This window comes from Protomyctophum bolini (assembly GCF_963924005.1).
Source record: "Protomyctophum bolini genome assembly, chromosome: 22".
In the NCBI taxonomy this organism is placed as follows: Eukaryota; Metazoa; Chordata; class Actinopteri; order Myctophiformes; family Myctophidae; genus Protomyctophum; species Protomyctophum bolini.
The window spans coordinates 28,824,837-28,850,791 of record NC_137883.1 but is presented as its reverse complement, the minus strand read 5'-3'; the positions used below and the strand labels follow the sequence as shown (position 1 = coordinate 28,850,791).

At 42.4% G+C, this 25,955-nt stretch overlaps 1 protein-coding gene across 1 annotated transcript in view; it reads right to left on the bottom strand.

Annotated features, from left to right (window-relative positions):
* The window catches only part of LOC308309748 (leucine-rich repeat-containing protein 75B-like), a gene marked incomplete at both ends in the record, with an annotated part of 41,448 nt that extends 18,508 nt beyond the window's left edge, over positions 1–22,940 (bottom strand). Inside the window, 3 exons of the mRNA XM_080755665.1 lie at positions 9,832–9,944; positions 15,585–15,713; positions 22,638–22,940. Coding sequence (XP_080611791.1) covers positions 9,832–9,944; positions 15,585–15,713; positions 22,638–22,940 — 545 coding nt within the window. The remainder of the gene's footprint in view (positions 1–9,831; positions 9,945–15,584; positions 15,714–22,637) is intronic.
* Between the last annotated feature and the right edge of the window lie 3,015 nt (positions 22,941–25,955).

Sequence of the window (25,955 nt, the reverse complement as noted above, 5' to 3'; positions counted from 1 at the left end):
TGTTGTTTATTTATGACTGGCAGAACCTGGATTTAGAGACAAATGACTCATGAATCACAAAAGCACTGTTGCCAGACATACAGTACCATATAAATATGGAGTTTTTACTTTCAATAAACTATTTTGACAGCAGCCACATTTACTTAAATAGTTTTTAAATAATACAAAAGAAAAAACATTTATTTAAGACCAATTGAGAACAGATTCTTATTTACGAACCAGTACAAAAAGCCTGTCCGAACCGAACCTTCTTTCCCCCCCGTGTCCCCTAGGGTAGGTACACTCACAAAAAACATGCAGTAATGCAGGTCTCTAAACTACCTCCCCCTGGCCAGCCGGGGCGCCTGATGAAGGGGAAAGGAACTGGTCGGAATAACGTGTTCCTTCCAAACGCTACGTCTGGCTGGGGAAACTCTCCCCTGAATTCTCTAAACAAACTTTCCTCCTTTCCTTTCCTCTCCCCTCTTCTCGTTTCCTACATGCTTCCTCGATCCTCAGTGGGACGGAGTACGTGGGACTAACATGCAAGGAAAGGACATGATTTAAGGACCTGAGATGCAGTGGACAGTAGTTAGTAGGAAGTTAGAACAGAGCCGGTAACACCGGCTCATCAAAAAGATCTACCGGTATTCAAAATTGGCCCGTTATCGTTGTTCAAAATAAAATATAATTTGATGCGTCAAAGCCTTATAAAGCTGGAAAAGCAATCACAAGAACATACAGACACGGTCGGGAAAAAAAGGCATCGGAACGAGATGTAAACAGACACAATCCCCAAAGCCCTCCCACTCACTAACAGCTAACCTTGCTTTGATGATCCAGAACATTAGTGCTCATCAGTCCTTTCTACAGGTGTGTGGTGGTGCTTCAATTAGCACCGTGAAGGGCAGTAGGGACTCTGGGGGTGTGAGGAGGAGTGGAGCAAGCCATCTGGATCACTGCCAACACCTTACCCAGTTAGTAGCTGTACCCCCCGTCATACCGTTCTCCTGGGCTCCCCTGACACCAGTGCACCAGTGCAGGGTTCCCAAAACACAGGCAGGAGTGACATTTTAGCTTGGTGCAGAACAAGTAACACCACCACATGCCAAAAAGGAAACACAATGAAGGAACACACGATCACAACAGCTATATGGAAGAGACAGAGCACTGCAGGGAACTGAGCTAAAAGGTGGCCATTAACACATTGTCTGCGGTTGACTTATATACGTTTTTAATAGCCATCTATTGTCTGCGATTGACACCGAAAATGGCACCGTTAAAAAACAACTTTTAGTCCTGAGCCGGTTACTATAGGCAACGCCTTGCTCACCCCCGCACGCACGAAACGTGCTCGCACATATGTAGACTACTCTTATAATTACGATCTTCTCTGGCCTTTTTCTCGAAAACTACATCGCTGTCCGTTGTGCTGATCAGACATCCGAGGTTCGGATCTGATTTCTGATTTTTCACGGCATCGCGATTGAAATATGAACGTTTCTAGAGAAAGATAGCTAGCATAAGCTAATGGTAACGGAAGTACTTGAGTAGTAATCTAGTAATTCCTATTTTATACTTTGGCTATTCAAAAATAGCTGATCTAAGATCACAGCTTGTAGATGTGATGTTTTAGGGAGGAAAAAAAGAAAGAAAATGTATTGATAAAATGGAAAACATTGGACTTTTTATTTATTTATTATGGATAAACTATAATGCCAAAATAGGGACATAATAGGGACGGCCAGCATTAAAGTGGTTAGAAAATAAATCATTTTCTGTGTCTCAGTGTCTCAGTTCTAGTTCTCTCTTGCAGGCAGCACACTTAATATTCTCAGTGTAAATAAATAAACTCAAATCTAATCTAATAAAATGTGCCTTACAAAGGAACAAACTAAGCATAAGACTTAAGCCAGTGAATATGAAATGTCGGTAGACTCTGACTCAAAATGCCAGTGTGTATGCATCGATGTACTCTATAGCCGAGCTATATTTCAATGACCTGATTCGATGTGACAAACTGGATCCTTAGGAGAAAAGAATACTGCGACAGAATATACCGAAAACAGTTTGCGTTACATAACTGTGTACCATGGAGGAATGCGCCGCTGTCTGCTATGCTACTGTATGTCAAGGCACAGTTATGAAACCAACATTAAAATACAGCAGGAGACAGGAGACACACACACACACACACACACACACACACACACACACACACACACACACACACACACACACAGAAAAGGGATGTCTGTCCTTGCAGTTCTCTTTCCGAAATACACCCACATCAGCTATGAAATCTAATCCCCTATGCCCTATATAAAAAGACAGCAACAATGGAAGGAAATAAGGACTCGATCAAAAGTCTTCCAATGAGGACTCAAACCTGTCTTCTCTTAAACCAAAAGGACTTGGTGGAGTTTTTTCCATACATAAAATAAATCTAAAATGACTCACATGTAACAAAAACAAAAAAATAAGCAATACATTTTGTCAATGGTGTGATTACCACAGTATTTTGTTTGCCAACAAATGCAATCAGTCATGGTTCTGTGCGCTCAATTTCAGAGTGCTGGATACCGAACACTATACCCACCCGCCCCGCCCCCGTACTCTAGGAAGGAAGTGTTTCATTAATTATGGATACGAATGGTTGTTGGCACGCCGCACCTTAAGTCTCTATTAAAGGTAGAGGTCAGGCTGGAAGGAGATCAACTTCATTTACTGAAGTGCATGAGAAATAAATGAACTACTTGATCTGTGTTGGTGGAGGAATTGACAATTACCCATGTCAATCAGAAGATGGAAGGACGAAAAACAGACATTCTTTAACTGTTATTGTTACTGTGGGTTAGACCAGGGGTTCTCAACGTTTTTGGCTGGAGACCCCGGGAAATTATTTGGCCATGTCTCGCGTCTAATCTCAAATTATAGGACAACCTCGTTGTTAGGCTATTTTCATAGGGAAAAAAACAATACAGTATGTTCAAATGACATGGCACGGGAAAGCACACAAATAGCAGATGCTGTGTAAACATGCTAGTTATCCCCACAGAACTAACAATGCAGTGTGCTGCAAAAACAGATCTTATCAGTACTTAAGGGACCACTTCACTCATTTTCAACCTATCTTCTTCATACAGGATAATTGGTCCACACGATTACTATTCTGTCCACCGTTTCTGCGAGTGTGTGAGTGTGCGTGCTTGCGTGTACGGTACGTGTGTCTTTGTGTTAGTTTAGTTTCAACATGACCAGAGTCTCATATCATTTGGCCTGACGGTATTAAGTGTGTAAGTTAATCGTCTGAGCGGGCAGCGTGAGGCGTGGGTCAAAGCCTAGATCAGTGGAGGTCGCATCCATGCACCGCTAATAATGCCGGCTATTACAGTATTACTCACTACACAGCAAAACTGTTGGGTCAAGACTACAAGCTTGAAAATTGGCTATTTTCACCAAAGAGATTTGATGTCAAGGGAAAAGGCTTAGGGGGCAATTACAGAACCCAGGGAGGTAAGTACTGTAACAAATGTTTCCAGCTTTAATTTGTGCACATTAATGAAACGGAGCAATCCAAACTTCCATTTTAAACAGGCACATTTTCCCATTGACTTATAATGGGAAAATGCAATAACTCACATTCAAGTATTTTTTTCTCTGAAACTTTAAGGGCTAAAGTAAAACACTTGGAGGGGTGGTTCATAATAATTTCAAAAATTAATTACAATAGAATGACATCAGCTTGCCTCATGGTGGCGCTATAACAGCCCACATTACGTTTCGCCCTATAACTCTTGGACCGTAGGTCATAAAATAAAAATCTCTTTTCCCCTGGATTCCTTGGCTCATGATGCATCTCCGGTATAGACCACTACCTCACAACTAGGTTATTCAAATATAATCATCTGGCCATCATTGTTAGTGCAGGCACCCTCACATCCCCATATTGTGAATTTTCACCATGCTGTCTCACTGGCAGCCTCTGATGGACAGCTCACTACTTATTGTCAATGACAGTTGCTTGCCATCACCACTTACACATTAACCAATGACAGTCTGCGTGTGTCCCAAACCCTCACTTACAGTAGTCAACAGCTCCAGCCCTAGGCAGCCATGCATTATTGACAAATGTACACATTGGTTCTGTATGTACTTTCTTTGCCATGTGTTGATTATTCTGAGCTACTGTACATACAGTATCTGATTTACAATATCTAACTTGGTTACACCGTTTAACAGCTTGTTATTCTCCTGGTAGAACGATCATGCTGTGTAAAATACACTACATTATTAATTTGTACCATTTTGTTTGCTTTATCAGAAGCCATGGTGAAAGGAAAGGATAAATAAATCAGTGAATCTTTTACTGGAGAAACTTGGGTGGTCAGCTCTATATCCAGAACAACTAGACACAGTAATATATTGATACACATATTGAGTTGCAACAGACTCCATGCAGCTTCACAGCATTTGCAGCACCCACTACATGAACCTTTACAGTCACAGTGGAGGAGGATAGCGCAAGCTTTCATCTGGGTCCAGTAAGGTTCCAAAGTCTCAGTCGTGGATTCCCAGTACCAGCCCAACAATAACATATTGAAATCTAGGATATGTTGTTGGATGTATGTTGCCTGATTCCAATTGAAGCTGGTCTGCAGCACAGCAGTGCCATATGTTACATGCTCAGTCAGTGGGAGGAACGTCCTAGAGAGAGACCTAGAAGGACCTGTTTTTTGAGAAAGGCTTTGAGCATGGCTTCCATTTCCCATAGTCAGGGGAAACTGATGTCAAACAAATGGTAGCAAGTCCCTTGAGAACCTTCCTCCTACCTAAGTTACATTGATTCAGCGTGTCAAAAGGCCACTACATCCCACATGTCTGCACATTGGGCTGGTATTGTGACTCTGGTACTGTGAGTAACAAATTACAGTACACTGATTTATTTATTTATCCTTTCCTTTCACCATGGTTTCTGATAAAGCAAACAAAATGGTACAACATAATAATGTAGTGTATTTTACACAGCATGATCGTTCTACCTTAAAGTAAGGAGAATGACACGCTGTTAAACGGTGTAACCAAGTTAGATATTGTAAATCAGATATGTAGCTCAGAATAATCAACACATGGCAAAGAAAGTACATACAGAACCAAGGTCACAGGTGTACATTTGTAAATAAGGCATGGCTGCCTAGGGCTGGAGCTGTTGACTACTGTCAGGGACAAATTAGCCATTGGGCCAGTGGGGCCGTGGCCCAGGGGACCTTGGCTCTCAGGGGCCCTTCGGGAAATTGGACCGCGCAGTACTAGGTTTGACGCCCAGAAAAGGGCTCCTTGGGCCCTCAATTGGCCATTGATTTAGTTAAATTTAGGTCAAAAACATGATAAAAAACACGGAAAAACACTGCAAAAATGACCGACCCAGGGGCACTCATTGGGGCTAATCCGTCCCTGACTACTGTAAGTGAGGGCTGTGGCGTGTGAGGGTTGTGAACTGGGTGAGGGTTTATATAGGGAAGACGACGACGACAACAGCACATCTTGTCTGCCCAACATGTAATTCCTGGAAACGCCACTGCTCACAGCTCGCTCAAATCTGGACCATTTTTAAAAATTCAAAGTGCTCTGTAATCTGTAGAGTGCCTCTCTATGAAACGGTATCAAGCGAAAACGATAGTTCAGGAAATCGGATGAATTAAACAGACTTGCACTGAACTATGGCAAAATCGCATTGGAAATGACACCCATCTAGCCTTTAATTGCCTTCCATTTTGTTGACACAAGTATCAGCTACGTGTTACTGATTATGGGGAATTTTACATTATTTTAATCCATTACATAATACATATTTGCTGCGTAATGGTGTGATGAGGTGATGAAACTGAACGAGGGAATCACGCACAATGCGCCTTGGCACAAATCTAATAACTTAATTCTTTGACTAGACAATTAAACCCAATGAGCACAAGGAATTGACACTGCTGATTATAGGAAAAGACAGAACGAGACGTCTGAGCTCGAGCTGTGAATGTTCTGCGTTGAGGCAGCTCCAAATCAGGAGCGCATTCTTTTATCAAGCGGATTCGCATTACGGATGGTTTGAAGAGGCACTTTCCGTTGTCCTAAACCTGTGTGCATAAGATAGCAAATGTAGAGAAAGCGCATCGACACGGCTACAGATACACCTCCACCCGCAAATATAGGAGTCGGCGAAATGAATGGTGGATTGTGTGGCCGCAAGATACCATTAACGCATAGTGGAAGCTGCTAAATGCATTCACGGAAAGCGTTTAATACTTGCGGATAAAGCATGGCACAAGATAGAGCTGAAAGTGCCCCTGACGCACGATAGGGCCCATGGCCATGATCTATTAACCACTTATGCCCTATATTATACTTAGGCTATCCAAAGGTTACTGATCTGTAAGCTTACGCTTTCACGCTTTGCATCATTCCATTTGGTCCTTTTGGTTTCATCTGAACTCTATAAACTAAGAACAGGATATTACTCACAGCGCCTCCAAAGAAAGTGAGGAAGTGCAGGATGGTGTAATGAAGGCTCAGTAATGGTTTATGCACGCAACTGTGAACCATTGGAAGTGAAAAGTATTTATCACAAGATACTGCTGCCTGGAGATATATAGATATATGATTTCATGATATCACATCACAAGGAATTTAATGTATCTCACAATATGATCACTCATGGCCTTTCATTTTTAAATAATGGTGTGGCCACATACGGTTCTATTGTAAGTGAGGGAACAAGAATGGGAATATGTGAGCTTTTAATGAGCATCCTTGTCATGGACGCGCAGCCCCCTGTGGGGGGGCTGTGCAGACGTCTACCCCCCCCCCCCCCCGTCTGTCTGTCTGTCTGTCTGTCTGTCTGTCTGTCTGTCTCCTCTCTCTCTTTCACAGTGTTTCCCCAGAGCCTGAGCTCAAACAGCATAACCATTCGGTGTTGTCTGTGTCTGTGAGGCTGTTGAACTAAAGTCCCTTGGGCGAACAAGTGGAAGAAATCAACGTGAGAAAGGAGGAGAAATCTAGGATTGTCAAAAAAAGATAAATAGAGAGAGAGAGAGAGAGAGAGAGAGAGAGAGAGAGAGCGGGAGAGAGAGAGAGAGAGAGAGAGAGAGAGAGAGAACAATGAGATAGGATTTTCTGCATTTCCTTTCATGTACTGTGTAGCACCCATCATTCTGCCACGCACATAAGATAACCAAGCTTAAAGGAAACACTGTTAATTATGCACCAATACAAAACTTGATCTATGGACATGGATTCTTTCACATTTCTCAGTAAGCCTTCCATTCTATTTATGGCTCCAGCGCGTTGTGCCATCACCTGCCTGTAGTTTGGCGGAAGCTGTGTGGGAGACGCTTAACTCTGCCTCGACCGAGCCTGCTAATGAACAGGAAGGGAAGGTCTGCCTTGTTATCGCTGAGTCTTATTTTGAGCCATTGCAGCGACGACTGTGGTGGCAGAAGTTAAACGGAGACAGTCAGACAGTCTTTGAAACTAGGTTCATTGCTCTGGAAAAGGAAACTGAATTACTAGATTGATCTAGATGTTTGTTGTTTTTGTTTCATTCTAACTTCTGTAAGAGTTCAAGTATTTAGTAATTAGTGTTAGAATGAAATTCTGTGTATTGTTCAGAGAGCATTTCTTGTTATTAATTGCCACCCAACGTCTTCATGATGTTTTTATTTTTATTTTTTAGACAGAATTAACGAACGAATGAACCAATTAACAGTATAATACGCAGGATTTGTCAGCTGCGGTTTGTACACAATGTTCAAAGTTGGCCAATCCTCCCCACGCCAATGGCCCACACCTACTGCGCAAAGGTTAACGCCCAAAAATGTCCCAAACAAAGTAAAGTAAAATATGAAATGATTTTATTTCATGATACTCATACCTTTTAAAGAGAGAGAGTCCATTTTACTCACCAGTGTAAGCAATTTTGGAACTGACACAACATGGCCTAAATCAAAAGAGAACATGTTGATGGCAGCTGGTGCTGAGTGATAATTAGCTGAGCAACTCAAAAGCTCAGAGCTTGTGTGCATTGCATAGTGCAGTACAGTAAACTGGTTCCACGTGGGAATGGATCCTTATCCTTACGGGTACTCTGGGGTGCATGTGTTTGGTAGGCTTACCATACGTCCTCTTTTGCCCGGACAAGTCCTCTTTTGGGGGACTGTCCGGGCTGTCCGGGTTTTCTTTTATAAATTCCTTCAAAAGTCTGGGGTTTTACACATAGCCTATCTGTACGGCACAGACCATTCAGACCAATGTGTAGCAATGCACGTTCAATGGTTCGTAGTGGAAAAAAACTGTGGGAGGCGGAATTTCAGCCCGAACCCCGGAATGTGCTTTATTCATAACTGCATGCACGCTGACAGCATGCACTGGTCCCGACAGCAGGTCAGAGAAAGGCTGCTCGGCTGTCTGCAGATAGACTGTTGTGTTGTCTGCTCTCCGTGAGGAAAGCTTGAATTGCAAAATAACTATCTCATCATTGACATGCAGAAAAAGTAGGCTACTGTTTTCTTAGCTTTGTGACTGGCCAATGAGATGCAGATTGTATTGTCTGCAAAGGAACTATGTGTCTGTCACAAATAAAAGTTCTGTCTTGCAAGCCCATGTCAACAACACAGACAAGGCAGCTGTGCGCGAGGTGAGTCCTTCTGCAAATTAAATTGACCGAATATTATTTTGTACAACCAAGCAAAGCATAAGATATGATGGTTTGGAGAATAGGCTGGTCTCTCTTTTTATAAGAGATAAGCAGTGTTGTAACTAACGCCCTTACATCGCGTTATGTTACATAACGAAACTACTATTTGCAATAATTTGTAACCTAACGCTTTACATTTCCCCATTCCATAACGGCGTTATAGTTACTGTGCGTGTGTTAACCGCGTTATGAACATTGTATCAAATGGGGGTCAGTAGCCTATAATGCATATCAAACTGGGGCTCCTTGAGATTAAAAAGATTGAGAATCGCTTGTGACGTATGGTAGAGCACCTTGGAGAGACAAAAGCTTAATTTATACTCAGTCGTATGACGGTGTTGTGCACCGAAAATAGCAGATGTACAACCTCACAACGCGTTTACAAACACACTCATGAAGCACCTCCATATTTTGCTTAGGGTTCGTACATTCACCGGGTGCATTTGTTTGGTCCAACGTATGAACAGTCCGACAGGCATTAGTCCGACATCCTACCCCAAATCTAACCCTAACCTCACAGGGAAGCCACGTACTGTATGTGTCTTAACCATAGACATGTTTATTAAGGTAATACAGTCTAGGTGAAGTTGGACCTCTATGGGGCTATGTGTTTTTTTGGGCCCAATGACAGCGCCACAACAGGCCATTATATGAACTTTCAGGATGATTTCCTTAGTGGCTTCACAAAATATCTGTCTGACTGCCCCCCTGGTCTTAACCGGCAACGCATGTCGGGAGCCACTGGTGAGTCTTAACCGGCTACGCATGTGTCGGACTGTTGCAAGTCGGACTGCCATAGAGTAAGACTTCATGGGGCCAGTCCAATGGCGGCTCTGACATCTACATAGACTTCTATTGGCGAATAGGGACACCAGAAGTTTACGGAATGCATTGGAGTCTATGGGCTCGCCTGAGTACATGAACCACGTGACCGTGCTGTTTTCTGCCCCCTCAATGTCGCAACTCTGTCTATACTCTATGGCTCTGATCGGACCAATGTATGTGCCCCCATTCACCCTACCGTCTCGTGTTGCTGGTCAGTTGTCCAAATGCGGGCTCATGCCGGGCAACAACAGATGGGCAGACAGACAGACAGACAGACTCACCAGGCCTGTGCTTTCCTCCTGGGCACGTTCTGTCTAGTCCACTTGGAGTGAGGGGTCAGGTGGTAAATGAGCTGTTTGCAGATCTTGTTAGCTGATTTCAGGGAATCTGTCTCCTACAACACAGACACACATACTGTATTACCAATGCAATGCATGGTGGACAACATACTCACATTTTGTACTTAGTAAAAGTATCAATACTGCAAAATAGAATAAAGTAAAAGTCCAGAATTCAAAAGTTACTTGAGTAAAAGTACAAAAGTATTGGTATCAAAATGTACTTAAAGTTCCAAAAGTACTCTTTATGCAGAATGTCTCATTTCAAGTTGTCAAATGTATAAAGATCTTTTGAAAATAGCATATCTACAAGCTCACAAAATATAGTTTTGTTTATTTTTGCTAATGTTGGAGACCTCGCACGGTAGTGGAATAATGGGATGAGAATAGCAGCGCCCCTGGCAGAGGGTTAGAGAGCTCTGGGCCGGGGCTAGGTTATTCCCATAGATATAAAAACCTGTTGAATGATCATTTATAGGTATATTCTTCTGTATTTAGGTTTCACAACATACATGTTCAAGTCAGATCATTAGCTGTTCCACCTTCCACCTCCACCTTCCTCACCAAATCACACAACCAAACCTATATGCCAGGCATATACTGTGTGTAGGTTTACAGGCATGCACACTACACTACACCAATTTACAAGATGCAACTCACTAAGCGACTCTGTAAATAATCTTTACTTCGCAAAGCTCCTTTTCTGCCGTTTGAATAGAGTTGCCTTGCCTCCAGCATTTTCTGGAACAAAATATGCTTTAGCATCTTTGCCAGTTTCCCTCTCGCCTCCATCACCCCCTTTCTCCTTTCTCTTCTCCATCCTTTCCTCTGTCAGACTTTAAACGGATTGGGTTGAGCAGAGCAGAGTAAATCTAATTAATGGCACAACACAACAACAAGAAAGAGGCAATGCAGCCTAAGCGAAAGAAGACAGGGGCAATTTTGCCTTAGGGCGATTAACCGTTCCCAGTCTCACTCCTTCTAGTCTGCCACACACAAAAACATTCAGCGTTCTTGTTTATGCCAGTGGGATCACAATGAGAACAGGCCTTTGCTGTGATTTGTTCTTGAGGAAAAGGATTGAAGTATTCTCATGAAATGGACTTCTATGATTTGGGTTAAAAAAAATCTTAAATGCTTCCATAAAGAATCAAATCAAATAACTAAATAAAATTAAGAATAATCAGTTTTTCTTTTTACTTTTTTATGTCTCTACATTCAAAAGTTGGCAATCACTATACATACTGTATGTGACAGACCAGACAGGATAAAGACCACACCATAATAATTAGACTCTATGGGCACTGTCGTCCACCCAGCGTAAAACAATGCTTATCTACCTTTTTGAAAATGTACATGTATTCAATTCGACCAATTCACACACCGATGGCAGAGGCAACATGCAAAGCACCGCAGCCAGGAAGAGCCAAGGGTCAAACCGGGAAGCTCTTATCCCAAGATGGATGTTCCATCTCCTGAGTCACTGTTGCCTCCAGATGTTGTTCAAACAGCGCAAGATGCTGTACTCTGATTTGTTCTCCAACAAGTAATCTGATAAACTCTTGCATTTAGGTGACATTGATTTGATTTATATGAATAACTGAAGAACAAAAGTGGAGAAAGTTCTCTCAATTGTAATAGATGCTTTGTCTGGACACACCCGAGGACAACTACACAAAACACACGTTAACATGGATAGTGTAAACATTGTGTAAAATTGAGTTTCGAGATACACATTTAGTCCAGGGCTATCAGATCCTTTAGCATAGAATACGTACGTGAATCTCAGTTTGATGCAGGGGAAAAAAGCACTAGCAGTGTCTTGGGTCTATGAGACCAAAGAGCATTCCTTGTGCACACCAAATCTCTAAATCCCTTCCCCTCTCTCAGTCTCAAAAAGGGGGCCTGCCTAATTTGCAGGGGAAGGTCGTTCCAGAGCTTGGGGGCAGCGATTGACTACGATAGATCATATTTAGCCAGATAAATCGAGTTCACACTATTACTGTAGGTCGCAGAGTCAGTCCGTCAGTCCGTCCGTCATGCGACCATATATGGCCATCAGTCCGTCACGCCTCGTGACACGCTCCATATATGGCCGTCTCCATATATGAAGATCACAACACTGACTTCATCAAACCCTGGATAGCCATACATGGAGAAGACTGCATCATCAGATCTGCATCTCAAGGGGCTATCCCTTTGCCTTTAATAAAAATCTGAAATCTGAGACTACCCCCCACCAGACTACAGCAAAGCAGAAGACACTGGCTGCTACAGAACAGTAGAACATCTGCAGCAGACATCAAAGGACCTGAGCCTCCTCAAGAAGAACACCTTGCTCTGTCCCTTCATGTAGAGCAGTGATTCCCAAAGTGGGGTCCGGGGACCCCCAGGGGTCCTTGAGGGAGTTCCAGGGGGTCCCCAGCTAAATGATAGTTTGGAACCCTTAGGGGTCTGCAACTCTGGAAGTGTACAGTTGGTTGCTGCGAGAGTGAGGTCTAGCCAACACAAGCTCGGGATTCCTGGATCGCTGCCCTCCACAATTTACTATCCAACATCAGGTTCTTGAGCTCTGCAGTATTGTCAGCCAAGATGGTGATGGAAGACTCTTCTTGCTCTTCTGGTCCAATGCAATTATTAAATGATCACATAATCGCATGATCACAATATTTGAGATCATCGCAATTACTTTTTGCATTATTGTTAGAATTGTTTCTATTCATCTGTATGAATCACTTTCTAGATATGTGAGGCATCCTGTTAGGTGGCACCCATAAGGAATGCCCACAGTAAGGCTAGCCTTGTACATGGTGAGGTCAACCAACATCATCATGCCACATTCCTATGTTGCACATCTTCATGTCTCGTTTCTATGATCCAGCACTATAAATATTCCCTGTCTGTCTAATAAACTTTTGAATCTATGGTGTGATACTGCCTACTGTGTTTCATTACTCAGTTCTCCCGGGCCCGACACCGTACCAACAGAGGTACTTCAACTGGATCATCACACGCCACCCAGCCTACACACACTACCTGCCTGTCAGAGCCAGACCGAGGGTCCATTTAAAGATCACAACAGTTGGTACCAGTCATTGACAGTCATTTCTGCCATATCTGCCCCGTGCAATTTTAGTTTAAAACATGAATGCAATTTTGATTTATATGTTCCAATGTTCATTCAATGCCAAAAACACGATTAAATTAAGCCCTAACCACCAGTCTTTCCCATGTTGAGCTGGAGGTGATTGCTTTCACATCACGCTGTGATGCTCTCCTCCACGGCTCTGAGCTCCTCATTGTCATCCGCGAATCCGCGATGCAGCTGACTGACAGTGGAGGAGTCATTGGAGAACTTCTGTAAGTAGCACACACTCGAGTTGTTGCAGAAGTTGGAGGTGTATAGCAGGTGAAAAGGAAATGTGACAGCACGGTTCCTTGGGGAAGCGCCGGTGTTGCTCATTAGCACATCTGATAAGCTTACTATACTGACTGTTCCCTTATGAACTACTTTACATGAGTGCAGTTCACCCCCTTCAAGCCGCCTTTGATATTCAGTACATATTCAGTCTTTGGTCCATAAATGTTATGTATCTAATGCAGGACTCACCCACACTGTACACCCATGCAGTGACAAAAATACAATAATGAGATTGCAGGGAAAGCAATGTTCTTTCATTACAGCTCTTACAGTTCTATATTCTATTAGACAACCTGTGTCAACTTGTGTCCTTCTCATTCCACACCATTTACATAATACTCGTGATAACAGCCTTAAATATGGCCTCCTTGCAGCACTCGCATTTGGACTTGACTTTCGGACACAATTAGAACAGCTATATGTGTTGTGTGTAGGTCCTGAACTACACTGACTGCTGACTCTAACGGCGAACCATTAAAATAAACAATGTCTGAATTTGAACGTCTTAATCACTCCTTCCCTCTGTCCTCTGGCACCCAAATGATGCCACCGCTACAAAGTGCCTCATCCGCTGACCCCAAGGTCACGGTTCTGCCCTACATCCCAGCCCTGTACACAGCCATTACCGAGTGCTAAATAAAAACCTGCTAGTTGTTGCTTTTTTTCTTGGCTCAGATACAGCTGTCAGACAATTTCTTGATACAGTCAGGATGGTTGAATCACAAACTTATCACTGGCTCCGATCTCGTCCCAAACAAGCTGTTTTCATCACTTCATTATGCTTGTAGTTTGATATACAACCACAATTAAAACCAACACATGTATAATACTAAGTATACTAAGTATAATATAAAGTTACATTTTCCTGCACTACTTAAAGGGGGTGCAAGTGATATGTTCAGTGTTAAATAACGACACTACAGTAAAATTCCAAAATCATTTCTATAGTTTCTATAGTTCTATAGAGATAGGTCATGCAGGATATGGGATAAACAAGTGAAATTGGAAGTTACTGAACCCCTAAGAGCAGACAGAAATGGAACTGGGATACTAAAATGGAAGCTGATAAATGGGTTCTCTCTATTGACTGGGGGAAATTGCTGTCCCACCTGAAAATGTAATCTTTGTTTAAAAGAGCTGGAGAGACGGAGAGACCCGCTTGGCCCTGTTACCGAACAAACACTATCAGAATATAGAGTTTTGGATGAAACAAATACCCTTTTTGTTTCATCCAAACCAATATAACTTACAGTACAGCACGTTTAATGTTTTCATCAACAATAAAATGAGTTAAATGACCCAGTCAGAACATGACTATTAAAGTGCCCACTGTGTCTATAGTTACTGTACAACGCTGGGATTGTATACACTCATTTTCAGTCAGTGACAACCTTCCTCTGGCATTTGAGGTTGACTAAGGAAGGTTGTAACTGAGCGAAACGTTGGGTCTTCCATAAAGTTTCTCTAGAAAAGTGGTTAAGTGGGCTACTGCGTTAACGGGTTAAGACATATTTGAGACCGCTTGCCATAAGTGGAGTTGAATGGTTAAAATGTCATGCTCATACATTTCCTGCTTTCTTAACAAAGGAAGGCCTCAACAGGTAATGATTACAAAGTTCAACAGGGTGAATCCAGTTATTTGTTAACAAGCACTTTTACTGGATTTGTAGAGATACTGAGAATCTTGTGAGGGAAGGGAGAAAAGCGAAAACAAATGATCTACAAGCTACATGATGTACAGTTAAGTATCACAATGCAATAGAGTACCGAAGTCTGACGTCAATATCAGTAGAGGGCGCTAAGTCCACTGGTTCATGTCGTTTTTTATTTGCATTGTAATCCCCATAGGGGGATTTTAAATCTCCTCATATAAGAACTGTGTTTGAAAAATAAACAAATCATCCCATGAAGAATCAGCTAACTGAGAGAAAACGTTATTGTTACTAGTGGTGAATTAGTTACATTTTCGCTAGAAACAGACTACATGAAATGACTGACGGACTGACTGTCGTAAACGATACAGAGCCACCTCCTTGTTTATTTTTGGACCACAATTCTTATACGAGAGGATTTTAAGATGTCCCCATGCTATTCTCCATAGAGAAAACTTCCATGAACCAGTGGATGAGCGAGTGTCATCAGGACTTTTGCTATTTTTGCTACTTTGAAAACGTTTGGGGGAAAAAGCAAAGAAAACTTTAGAAAGTTTTGACATGCCCAAAATAGAAGAAAAAACATACTATATTGCACTAGCTAGCACATAATGTACGCTTACCTTTTTTGGGCACTGAATGTCTTGTGCTAGGCTGAGCAGAAGCTCATGAGAGATTGGATCCACAAGGTTGAGAAACGCTGGGTTCTTGTACAAGATGTCATTGAGAGATGTTCCCTGGAGTCCTAAATCCTTTAAGAAAGAAGGGGTAATTAGGACAAGGGTTACATCTTTCATTTACCGAGTCTAAATTTAAAATTCAGCCCAACAACAACAAAAAATTAAAATATTCACACTCGATGCACAACTGAATACTCAAGTGACATTTCATGGATCATTTAATGGTAATACATTATCAGTGTTTACATAATCCTTTCATGATTCCCTTTCATGCCCGCTCAAGTGTGCAGAGCAATACTCAGTGAGAAGATGAAGCGTTTATATTTCTCCACAGGGAAACAGATGGATGAAACTCATGTCTACGATTTAAAAATGGTTTGTTCATCACAGCGATTAAAATGATTAAAAGTAGTGCAGTACCCGTCATCAGAGTATTTAGTGCAATACCCGTCCTCAGAGAAGTTAGTAAGGTACCCATCATCAGAATACTTATTGCAGTGTGTGTGTGTGTGTGTGTGTGTGTGTGTGTGTGTGTGTGTGTGTGTGTGTGTGTGTGTTTGTTTGTGTGTGTGTGTGTGCGTGCGTGCGTGCGTGCGTGCGTGCGTGCCAGTCTCAGGTGTATCACCCACTGTAGTGTAGAAACATGCAGTACACTATGAATGTATTAATGTATTGATTCATTCAAGTTCAATTCCCCTCCACCTCCACCCTGTTCCTAAGTATTCACGAGTGTGTGATGTGCAGAGAGCAGTTTAATAAAACTAGGAACGAGGACACATCCCAAGGGGTTGATGTTATTTGTACCTTCTGCAGGCTGTTTCTATTTACTGTGACAATGTACAATAAATCACATTGAGGCCAAGAAAGCTGCATCTTCAGGTGATGCGCTGCATGAGGACTGCAGCGTCAGGCCTAATCTATATTTAGCTGCGCGCGGGTGCCGCGCACCGAGAATAGCCGATCTACAAGAAGCTCACGACAACTGTGTCGCAGCGTGGCAGCATCATCATAGGCAGTGTTTGTTTTCAGACATGTCAAATAGCCCGCTATAGCAAGCAGCATCCACCTGCCTTTCACTCACACACACACACACACACACACACACACACACACACACACACACACACACACACACACACAGAGAGAACTAAGATTGTTCTCCACATATAATCCACACATAGGGCTAAGGGCTGTCACGATTACAAATAAAAGCTGACGATTAAAAGTTGAACATATAAATGGCTTAACATCGAGGAAGATACACGACTGACCCACCCAGGTGATGGCAATAATACTAATGACCATTTGCTTTACCGTGCACCATGAAAACTCCTGATTTAGAAAACATTTTGATGCTCTTGCTACTGAAATGATAGATTATTTAAATGGACATTTAATGTAAATCTCTAATTGTGTTTTTTGCATTGAACATTGGAACGTCACAATTTCTATTTCTGTTTGCCTTTTAGACTTCGTAATCACAAATCGCACAGGGCAGATATGACAAATAACTTAAATAATAAATATACAAAGAAATCAAATCACTGACAAAAAATTTACAAAATAGTGCAAATAGTTGATCTACAAGCTGTCAACACGTCATCTGCTATTTCTGCTATATTTAAAAAATGTGTGGAAACGATTGACGATAATCGCAAAAATAATTTGCGATTATCTCAAATAATTGCGATTAGCTTAATTTTACTGCTGATCTCCTAAAATGTATTCTAAACAGTGTCCGCTTTTAAATGAGACATGCTATTCTATGTACAACGGACATTTTCTTTCTTTACTTTGGGGTTTTTTTGTCCAGCACTGATTGTATCAAGAATTGTGGGGATGCGTGCATCTTTTCTCTTTTCAATAGTCAACTGCGCCACAATAAAATAATCTACGCCACAATAATATCTCTATGTAATACAACACTGTAGTTTCTAAGAGAAGGTTGGCGGTTGAAGCGATGTAAACCATGAACAATATCCTGACAGTCCTTATGGGTACAGGAAGCAGAGAGAAAAACTCCCATCAGCAGTTTTCCCCTCCTCCAGATTTCAGGTTGATTTATTACAGTAGAGCTCTGCGGGATTCCCTGTTGTTGGGTTATCCTCCAGTTCAGCCCTCCCCGTTTTGTGTCGGCTGCACAACGTCGCTGTCAGCCAGAAACCCTGTATCTCCTTATTTAATCATTTGATGTTTTTTTTTATAAATTAATGCCATAGTTTATACTTCGTTGTTTAACAGTCTCATGCAAAAAGCTGATCTACTGTTGTTACTTACAATTTTTTTTTTTAATAATAATAATAATTATTATTATAATAACAATAATAATAACTATATTAAATTCACTGGACCACACATTATTCTTTTCCATTACTGTAAGGAAACGGTTTTAGACAAGCGAGTTTTCAGTTGAGGTATGTTTGAACATAGCCTGACATTTTATTTATTTTCCATAAATAAATATTTTTGCGTGGCTAGCGTTTTTTTTTAAAAATCTCAGCGCTATAAGATCCTTGCGTTATCAGATCAAAAGCTTTCTGAAATAAAAAAGCCGCCTATCTCCTGTGATGGCTGCGTCTTCACAAGAGTTAAAGCAGAGAGTTTATAAGATCATTTTCCCAGATCCAGAGCTCATTAGGATCGATGCATGTTGTGCTGAGATATAAGGAATATGTAGATCCTGACCTTTTTGAATTAGAGAAGCCATCTAATAATGTCACAACTATGATGTATATGTTTTAACCCAACAGCAGGAAGGCTTAGACAGTGACACGGAAAAGCAGCGCAAAGCAATTAAGTAATTAAATGACATAAGGAACAATAACTCTCACAAACAACCTGATATTGATAATATAATAAGTTATGTTGTGAAACAAATGGAGGAGTGCGCAATCAATGTGTCATGAAAATGCACATGATGCTAAATGATCTAAAATAGGCAATTATAAATACTGTACAAAATGGAGTAGGAATAGCTTTAAAATCAACAATAGCCACTGATTAGCCACTGACAAATGATTTAATTAAAAACTATGTCATCTTATGTCATATTTATGTTTATTATTATTATTTATAGAGACATGTTTGCCCTGTAAGCAGTAGAAAATAAATTTAAAAAAGAGCCATTTTCTGCATCGTTTACATGTGTACTAGTATTAGTGGGCATGCTTTAAAGCTTAATGGATGTGAGTGCTGATTCCTTGTTTACTAATGAATATCAAGAAGAGCCCAAACTGATTAACTTAATGGTCTAGATAGAAGGCAGATCTTGAGATGGAGTGACAGTCCAGTTATTATTGCTTCCTTTGTGTAATGACTTCCTGTGTGTGAAAGAGGCATGCTCCAACAGATTACCAAAACAATGCAGCCTTCCCTGAGAGAAAAATAGCTGCTTTGTGGCTCACTGACTGAGCACAAACGGGATGTTTTCAATATGAAGTATTATTAATCAGACATTTTTGCTTCAGCCGCCACATGTGGCCTTTATGTTCAATTTATACTGACAGTCACGCACGTAACGTGCATAGAGAACAACATTGTACAACATGCACGTGTGCATGTGTGCCTATGTTGTTTGTTGACTAGAATTTATGCTTACGCTGGTTATTCCGATCTCGCACACTTACTGTACAGTAATATCGCTAAGAGTGTTGAGCACTAAATTATAAATTGTAACTATAAATCCGGATCAACTGTGTCACGGGGCAGCCCATGCCCTATAGACTAAAGAGGAGCAAACAGGCATGTACACTACACAGCTGCTTCCATTTAACATCAAGCCAGCTTGGAGGACTGTGTGGACATTGGAGTGGACATTAGTGTCATGCATTGTTCTTATTTTATCATTTGTATCAATGTAACGTGGTTAATAGTGCTTCCACTTGCCCAGGCATTATATTGTATTGTGATCCAATGTTCTGTCACTTTAAGAGTTCAGGCGGTTGACGTAACCTATGACCTATAACCTAATGACGTAACTTACCGCACTTCCCATTTCATACTGGCTTTGGAAGCGGTAGGTTGTGTTTATTTTGCTCTGCAGATTATTTTATTTTATGTACCCAAAGTTGTAAAGACACATACTGTGTTCTCATGGTACTGCATCTGTTTATTTCCAGCAACTGATATTGTGGAAAACGTATACAAGAGCAGAGCAGTGATTGCCTCGTTGTCTTTTTGTACAGAGAATAAATCTACTCACTGCTGAGATCCTGGTCTATGGTGCTTCATATAACACAACGCAAGATCACGTCTGTTACATCAACAATGAATTATAAAAGGCCACAAATATGGTGCATGGGTTTTTAACAGCATTTCTGTTGATTGTGAATTGTGTTTAGTATGATTGTTTGTCACCTGTCTCTCCTGCAGTACCCACACCTGTCTCTCCAGCTGCAGTACCCACACCTGTCTCTCCAGCTGCAGTACCCACACCTGTCTCTCCTGCAGCACCCACACCTGTCTCTCCAGCTGCAGTACCCACACCTGTCTCTCCTGCAGCACCCACACCTGTCTCTCCAGCTGCAGTACCCACACCTGTCTCTCCAGCTGCAGTACCCACACCTGTCTCTCCTGCAGTACCCACACCTGTCTCTCCAGCTGCAGTACCCACACCTGTCTCTCCTGCAGTACCCACACCTGTCTCTCCTGCAGTACCCACACCTCTCTCTCCAGCTGCAGTACCCACACCTGTCTCTCCAGCTGCAGTACTCACACCTGTCTCTCCTGCAGTACCCACACCTAATGTAGGCGACAAGGCGCGACAAAGATTTGCAACTTGAGTACCCATTGGATACAAGCAGATATACGCGACAAGGGGGTGGCAAGATGCCGCGAGCAGCGGGAGTCTCTTCCTGGTTTTTAAATAGCTGGTGGATGGAAATGAAGCTCCACCTACGCTGCAACTTGCAGCGTCGGCAAAGCGGGCGATGCTGCAAGGTGCAGCGTGGGTCTACTCTAGCCGCTTCATATATGGTGTAAAGAGGATGGGGGGGGGGTACGAATATGTTCGTACCTAGCGTGTACCTAGATCGCATAACGTCCCATAGCTGGGGGGTACGAATATGTTCGTACTTAGCAAAAAAATAGTTAAGTTCTGGGTTTGGTTTCCGAAGTCTTTTTTTGTGAGTTTAGTCTTTAGTGTTTTTTTTGTTTGTTAGGCTTATCCACTGTAAATACCGCTGCATCAGGGAAAAATAAAACACCCTAAACGGTATTCCTGGATTCTGTCACTTTTTGGAGCCTGGGCCTCTTGGCCAACTTTACAAACTCTAGCTATAGCTACGGGTGCTGTAGGTGCATTTCTAAGCAATGGAGTAATCTGTGTTTAATTATGTGCATTGTAATGGACTGGAAATGTTGGAATATCTGGTCAAAACATTCAATTTTTTGGGCAAGTCATTCGAGACGAAAATGTCCCACTAAATAAATACATTAACAAACAAAGTTAATCTAAGCTCGTAAATCGGCTATTTTCATCCAGCTTGTAGGTGAAAGTATATAGGACTTAAATGGTTAACTTAAATGGTTAAAGCATGAAAACAAATCATTAGTCTTTGTGTTACTGTGACTAATATACACCTAGGTGATACGTACAACAATACACACTGACACACAGGTCATTTTTTCCCGGTTCCCAATAGCGTTGTTACGCCAGTTCCCCTTCCACACCGACACCGTTCCACCAGGTTTCTTTCATCTGACAGTGAGGAGTTTCACAGTTTTCGCTCCCCACTGAACATGCAAAGAAAACAATTCCCCGTCGGCTTCCCACCCGCAAACTCAGCCAATTGTGTTCGCTGGAGCGCCCGACAAAGCCGGAGGCATCGTGGAGAAATGGAACCCCTGGCTCCAGTCAGTGGTGGGCGTCTGGACAAGTACGTTAACCCTGTGCCACCCAGACACCCACACACAGGTAATATTGACAGGTCATCAATGAAACTACCTCGACCAACAGAGCACAGCACTATATACAGAGCTGCCCAAAGTTCTTATTAAAGCGCTTCTGTCTAACGATGATGTCTTTAAAAGGTCTTGCATTATATGAATGGGCAGTTCGAAAGTGTGTGTGTGTGTGTGTGTGTGTGTGTTGTTAGGATTTTATCTACAAAGTTTTGCTTAATAAGCCCCAGCGTGCACCGCGGTGAGACCTGCATGTCAGTAGGGTGTGTTGGACGGGAGGAGTAGGACGATGCATAGACATATAAAGGTTCCCGAGATTCCTTGCGAATTACAGCGGAAGCATAAGCGTGGGTCACAGAGCGCATGTTCGGGTCTGATCCCGGAAAAGATGCACTGTGATTGGCCAGTAATCAGCGTGACGTAGCGTGCCTTCCACACTTCCGGCATACTTCCTCCCCCAGTGTAAATTGTCCTTCGACACCCATGGCTCCAACGAACTGCAGCGGCCAATGAGGTATATATTTTTTCTATGGTACGATATCGGCTCTACGCGTCCTCCCGGTGGGGGCTCCTCACTGAGTCAGTATACAAAAGCAGTGACAACATACATTTTGTATTCCTCACATTTAATGTGTCTGGGTAACTAGGAATCAGTATCAGTTGACATAATGACTAAATTGTGGAGAAAGGGTAAAAGGCACTTCATTGAACTCAATTAATTAATTAAAGTCTGCTGCTGTTGTTCATAACACAACCTGTGGATAGTTCTATAAAAAGGTCAGTGGATTTTTATCGCAGCTTTATTGAGTTTAGCAAATGGCCATTTGACTTTTGATTTTAAAAAAAACTGATTTCTAGCCTATTATTGTGCACAAAACAAAGCAGTTCACAGCCTCTCTCTGGGTGGGGGTACACACACGCGCACGCACGCGCGCACACTCTGCACACACTCTCGAATTGTTTGAAAGCGAATCGGTTGATTTACGGACTAATTAACGCACTTTAAATAAGAAAAAGTTGTACAAATAGCCATGCTATAATGAAGGCTGAAGCCAATTAAAAGCCCAACAGTCAGCCTAATGAATAACTCCTTACCTTTCTCAACATTTTCAGCACTTCACTCGCTTGCTCTCCTCTCTGCTCTCGAAGAAAGCTCTGTATTTGTCGAATCCAAGCCACTCGTCTAAGATACGGGCTGTCGTTGTTTTTCCGCAGCATCCCTGGGAGCTTTTCGGACTTGTTCAGCACCAGGGACGTAAACAAGAAGTCCCCGCCGCACATGCCCGCACTTCTCTCGGCTTCTCCTCCGGGGCTATCGTGCCTAGTGGTCTGACGCTTCCTCTTGGACAATTTCGATTCAGCATCGAGACTCCTCTGTCTGGTCAACTTAGAACCCATCACTTCATGGAAGATATATCGGTGTGTTTCTCAATAAGGACGATTTGACACTAGTATGCTCCCATAACAACATTATAGTAAACTTGTAGACTGAGTATAAACGCACTGCATTCTGTTCGATATTTTCGACCAAATATTTTTGATATGCTGTACATTTCCAGCATCAATTAAATCAAGTTTGTTTTTGCTCTAAAGTTGCTGCCTTCCTTTAAGTCTTTATAATGTGTCTATAATATTCCTCCCTCTCTGCAGTCTCTCCACATGTAGTCCCCGGAGCTGCATATCCATCCAATGCATTTGCATCCATGCACTAGTCTCTTCAGGACTCATGCAGCCCTTGGTGTACACGACGAGGCTGGTGCTCTCCTTGTCCAATCAGATTGCGTAAGGGGGAAAACTGGTCCCAAGTCAGCCTAAATTCATTTTTTCGCTCCAGGAAGCATATTAGCCCACGCCCAGTCCTGGCTGGACCAGGTAGCTAAATTGCAACATTTATAGTAGGCCTACATGTACACACACAAGTGCTAAAATCACCATTCCACTGATTAAGCCTATAAATACCTGAATATTTCCTTGTTGTTGTTGTTCCAATGCTAATTACTGAAAATGTGCATACAAACTGTCAGATGTTTGCCCACCAGTCACCCAGCACAGAACCTAAACTAAACTAGCTTGACTTGAGCCAGATGTGTGTGACTGCTAAAAAACATTATTTTTAGGTTGCAACCTCGTAGAGAGGCTGCCAGAGTGCTTTTGGGTTGCAAATTAAATGTAGTCCTACGTACAACGGCCATGTTGAGGACCAACACAGGTGTTTCAGTTTGTCTGAACAGTCTGATTGCTTGGTGACGAAGTAGAACTAATTAATTTGTTTGCAACACCTGTTTGGCCCTCAACATGGCTGGTATAGGAAGATTTGCAACCAATGAAGTCCATATAGTTTTCAATAATTAAGTGTTTTAGTCTCCTAAGTGGCCGAACCATAAAGTTTATAAATAATAGAGACATCACCGGAATTCCCCTCCCATCCACTTGCATTAAGTTGCTCCCAGCACATGAGGCGTTTTCACCAAGGGGCCAGTGAGGCTCAACAAAGTTGAAGCACTGGGCCCTAGTGGTAAGAGGAGGGACTGCAGGCGGACCCATGGAAGTATGATTGGGAAACCCCGTGCAGCTGGGCTTTAACATTGAGCGCGTTTGCACTTCCGTATTTTGGGCACCAAATTTTGGTGCCCAAATCGAAAAAAAGGCGGAAGTAGAAGGCTCTTCCGGGTGCTTCACTGAACAACTTCCACTGACATGAATAGCGGTGGGGGGGGGGGAGCTTCGCGCCAGTTCAGTCTCTATCCTTCTTTATACTGGTTTTATATGGTTTTCACCCCCCCTTCCGGGTTGGAACAGAGTGCATTCTGGGATGCCATACGTGAACGCCGTGGGCTGAACACATTCTGAACGAGTATCGTGCGTGTGCAAGCGAGTCAAGAACGAGCACCGCTGTATTGGCTTGGTGCGTTCATGTGTTTGGCCCAGTGCCGCTCAAGCTGCAGTAAGTACTTTCGGCCAACATGTCCATTTCGCTTCAGTGTTTCCTCTCAGTGGTCGGGCCTTGGGCCGAACGCCATTACCCCCACCTTGTCTACTTCCGGTCCATGCAGTGACCAGCTCATGAACAAACACTATGGAGATGTGATGTCACGATGCGTGACCATATATGGAGACGTGGGTGACTATAGTGATGTCACGAATCACGATGCGTGACCATATATGGAGGCGTGGGGTGACAGGCGGGCTGGCGGGAAATGCAAGTTTTCATAGTAAATGCGACCTGCAATACAAATATGTTCAGGTAAATGCATTTTTGTCAATAAATATGTTAACCAATCAATCAATGGTGTTCTATGGGAAACTACTGTATCTAAACTACTGTGCTTTTTATAGTTAATCTTTGCCATGTATTGTTGTCCGTCACTTCAGTTAAATAATAATTTATCTGTTAACAGATCCTTCAACTGTGTGGCTTGTAATTCTCTGACATGTGAAGGTCATGAAATTGCTACATGGCATTTCTGGTGGTTATGTGATTGATGAGCAATAATGTCACCTATGAAAGTGATGACTTGAACGTCCTAATGTGTTCCTATACTGTACATCTGTTCCACAATAACACCACTGAGGTGCTTTATGGAGGGTTAGGTTAAAGTTTAATAGCCTTGTGATAGTTACATAGTTACACATTGAAAGCCACAGAAGGCTTATTGCCTGTGTAGGCTGCGTGCATTATTGTAGGACGGTGGAAAAAGTACACACAGCCAGCAGTCTGCTGCAGAGGCCCAGAGAGACATCAGGTAAGAGATTTAAGCTCTTCTGTTCTAACCCTAGTTAACATCTGTGCCTTCAGACTTGACCATGGCAAACAATTGAGTGTGATATGAGAATGCAAATGGCCACCAATTGCCCATGCTGCAGCAATGGAATATACTATACCTGTGTCCATGTTGAGTGAATTATGCTTTTCTTTAGTATGGATATGGCAAACTGTGTGCCAGTATTGGAAACGGGGAAAAGGTGGTGTTATTGGGCAAAGAATCCAAGCAAAGAAACCAGGCTTTTGTGTTGCTGGTTTAATTATGGTGGCCGCAGGCAGCACGGCTCTACCGAGGGATGTAGCTACTGCATGCATCACAGTTTGCTTGTGTAATCCATAGAGAAGCTTCAGTTCTGCAGTGAGATTGATGCAAGCAGGGCCTTTCAGCAGATACATGTTTATGTAAATTGGATGGTTATAAGCCCTGTTTTGTATTTTGTTGTAAAGCAAAAATAGCCAATCTAACCCAAGGCATGTTGCGATGCCATGCGTTGTGAGCTTGTACAGTAGATCTACTGTTTCTGCCATGCGTTGTGAGCTTGTACAGTAGATCTACTGTTTCTGCCATGCGTTGTGAGCTTGTACAGTAGATCTACTGTTGCGATGCCATGCGTTGTGAGCTTGTACAGTAGATCTACTGTTTCTGCCAT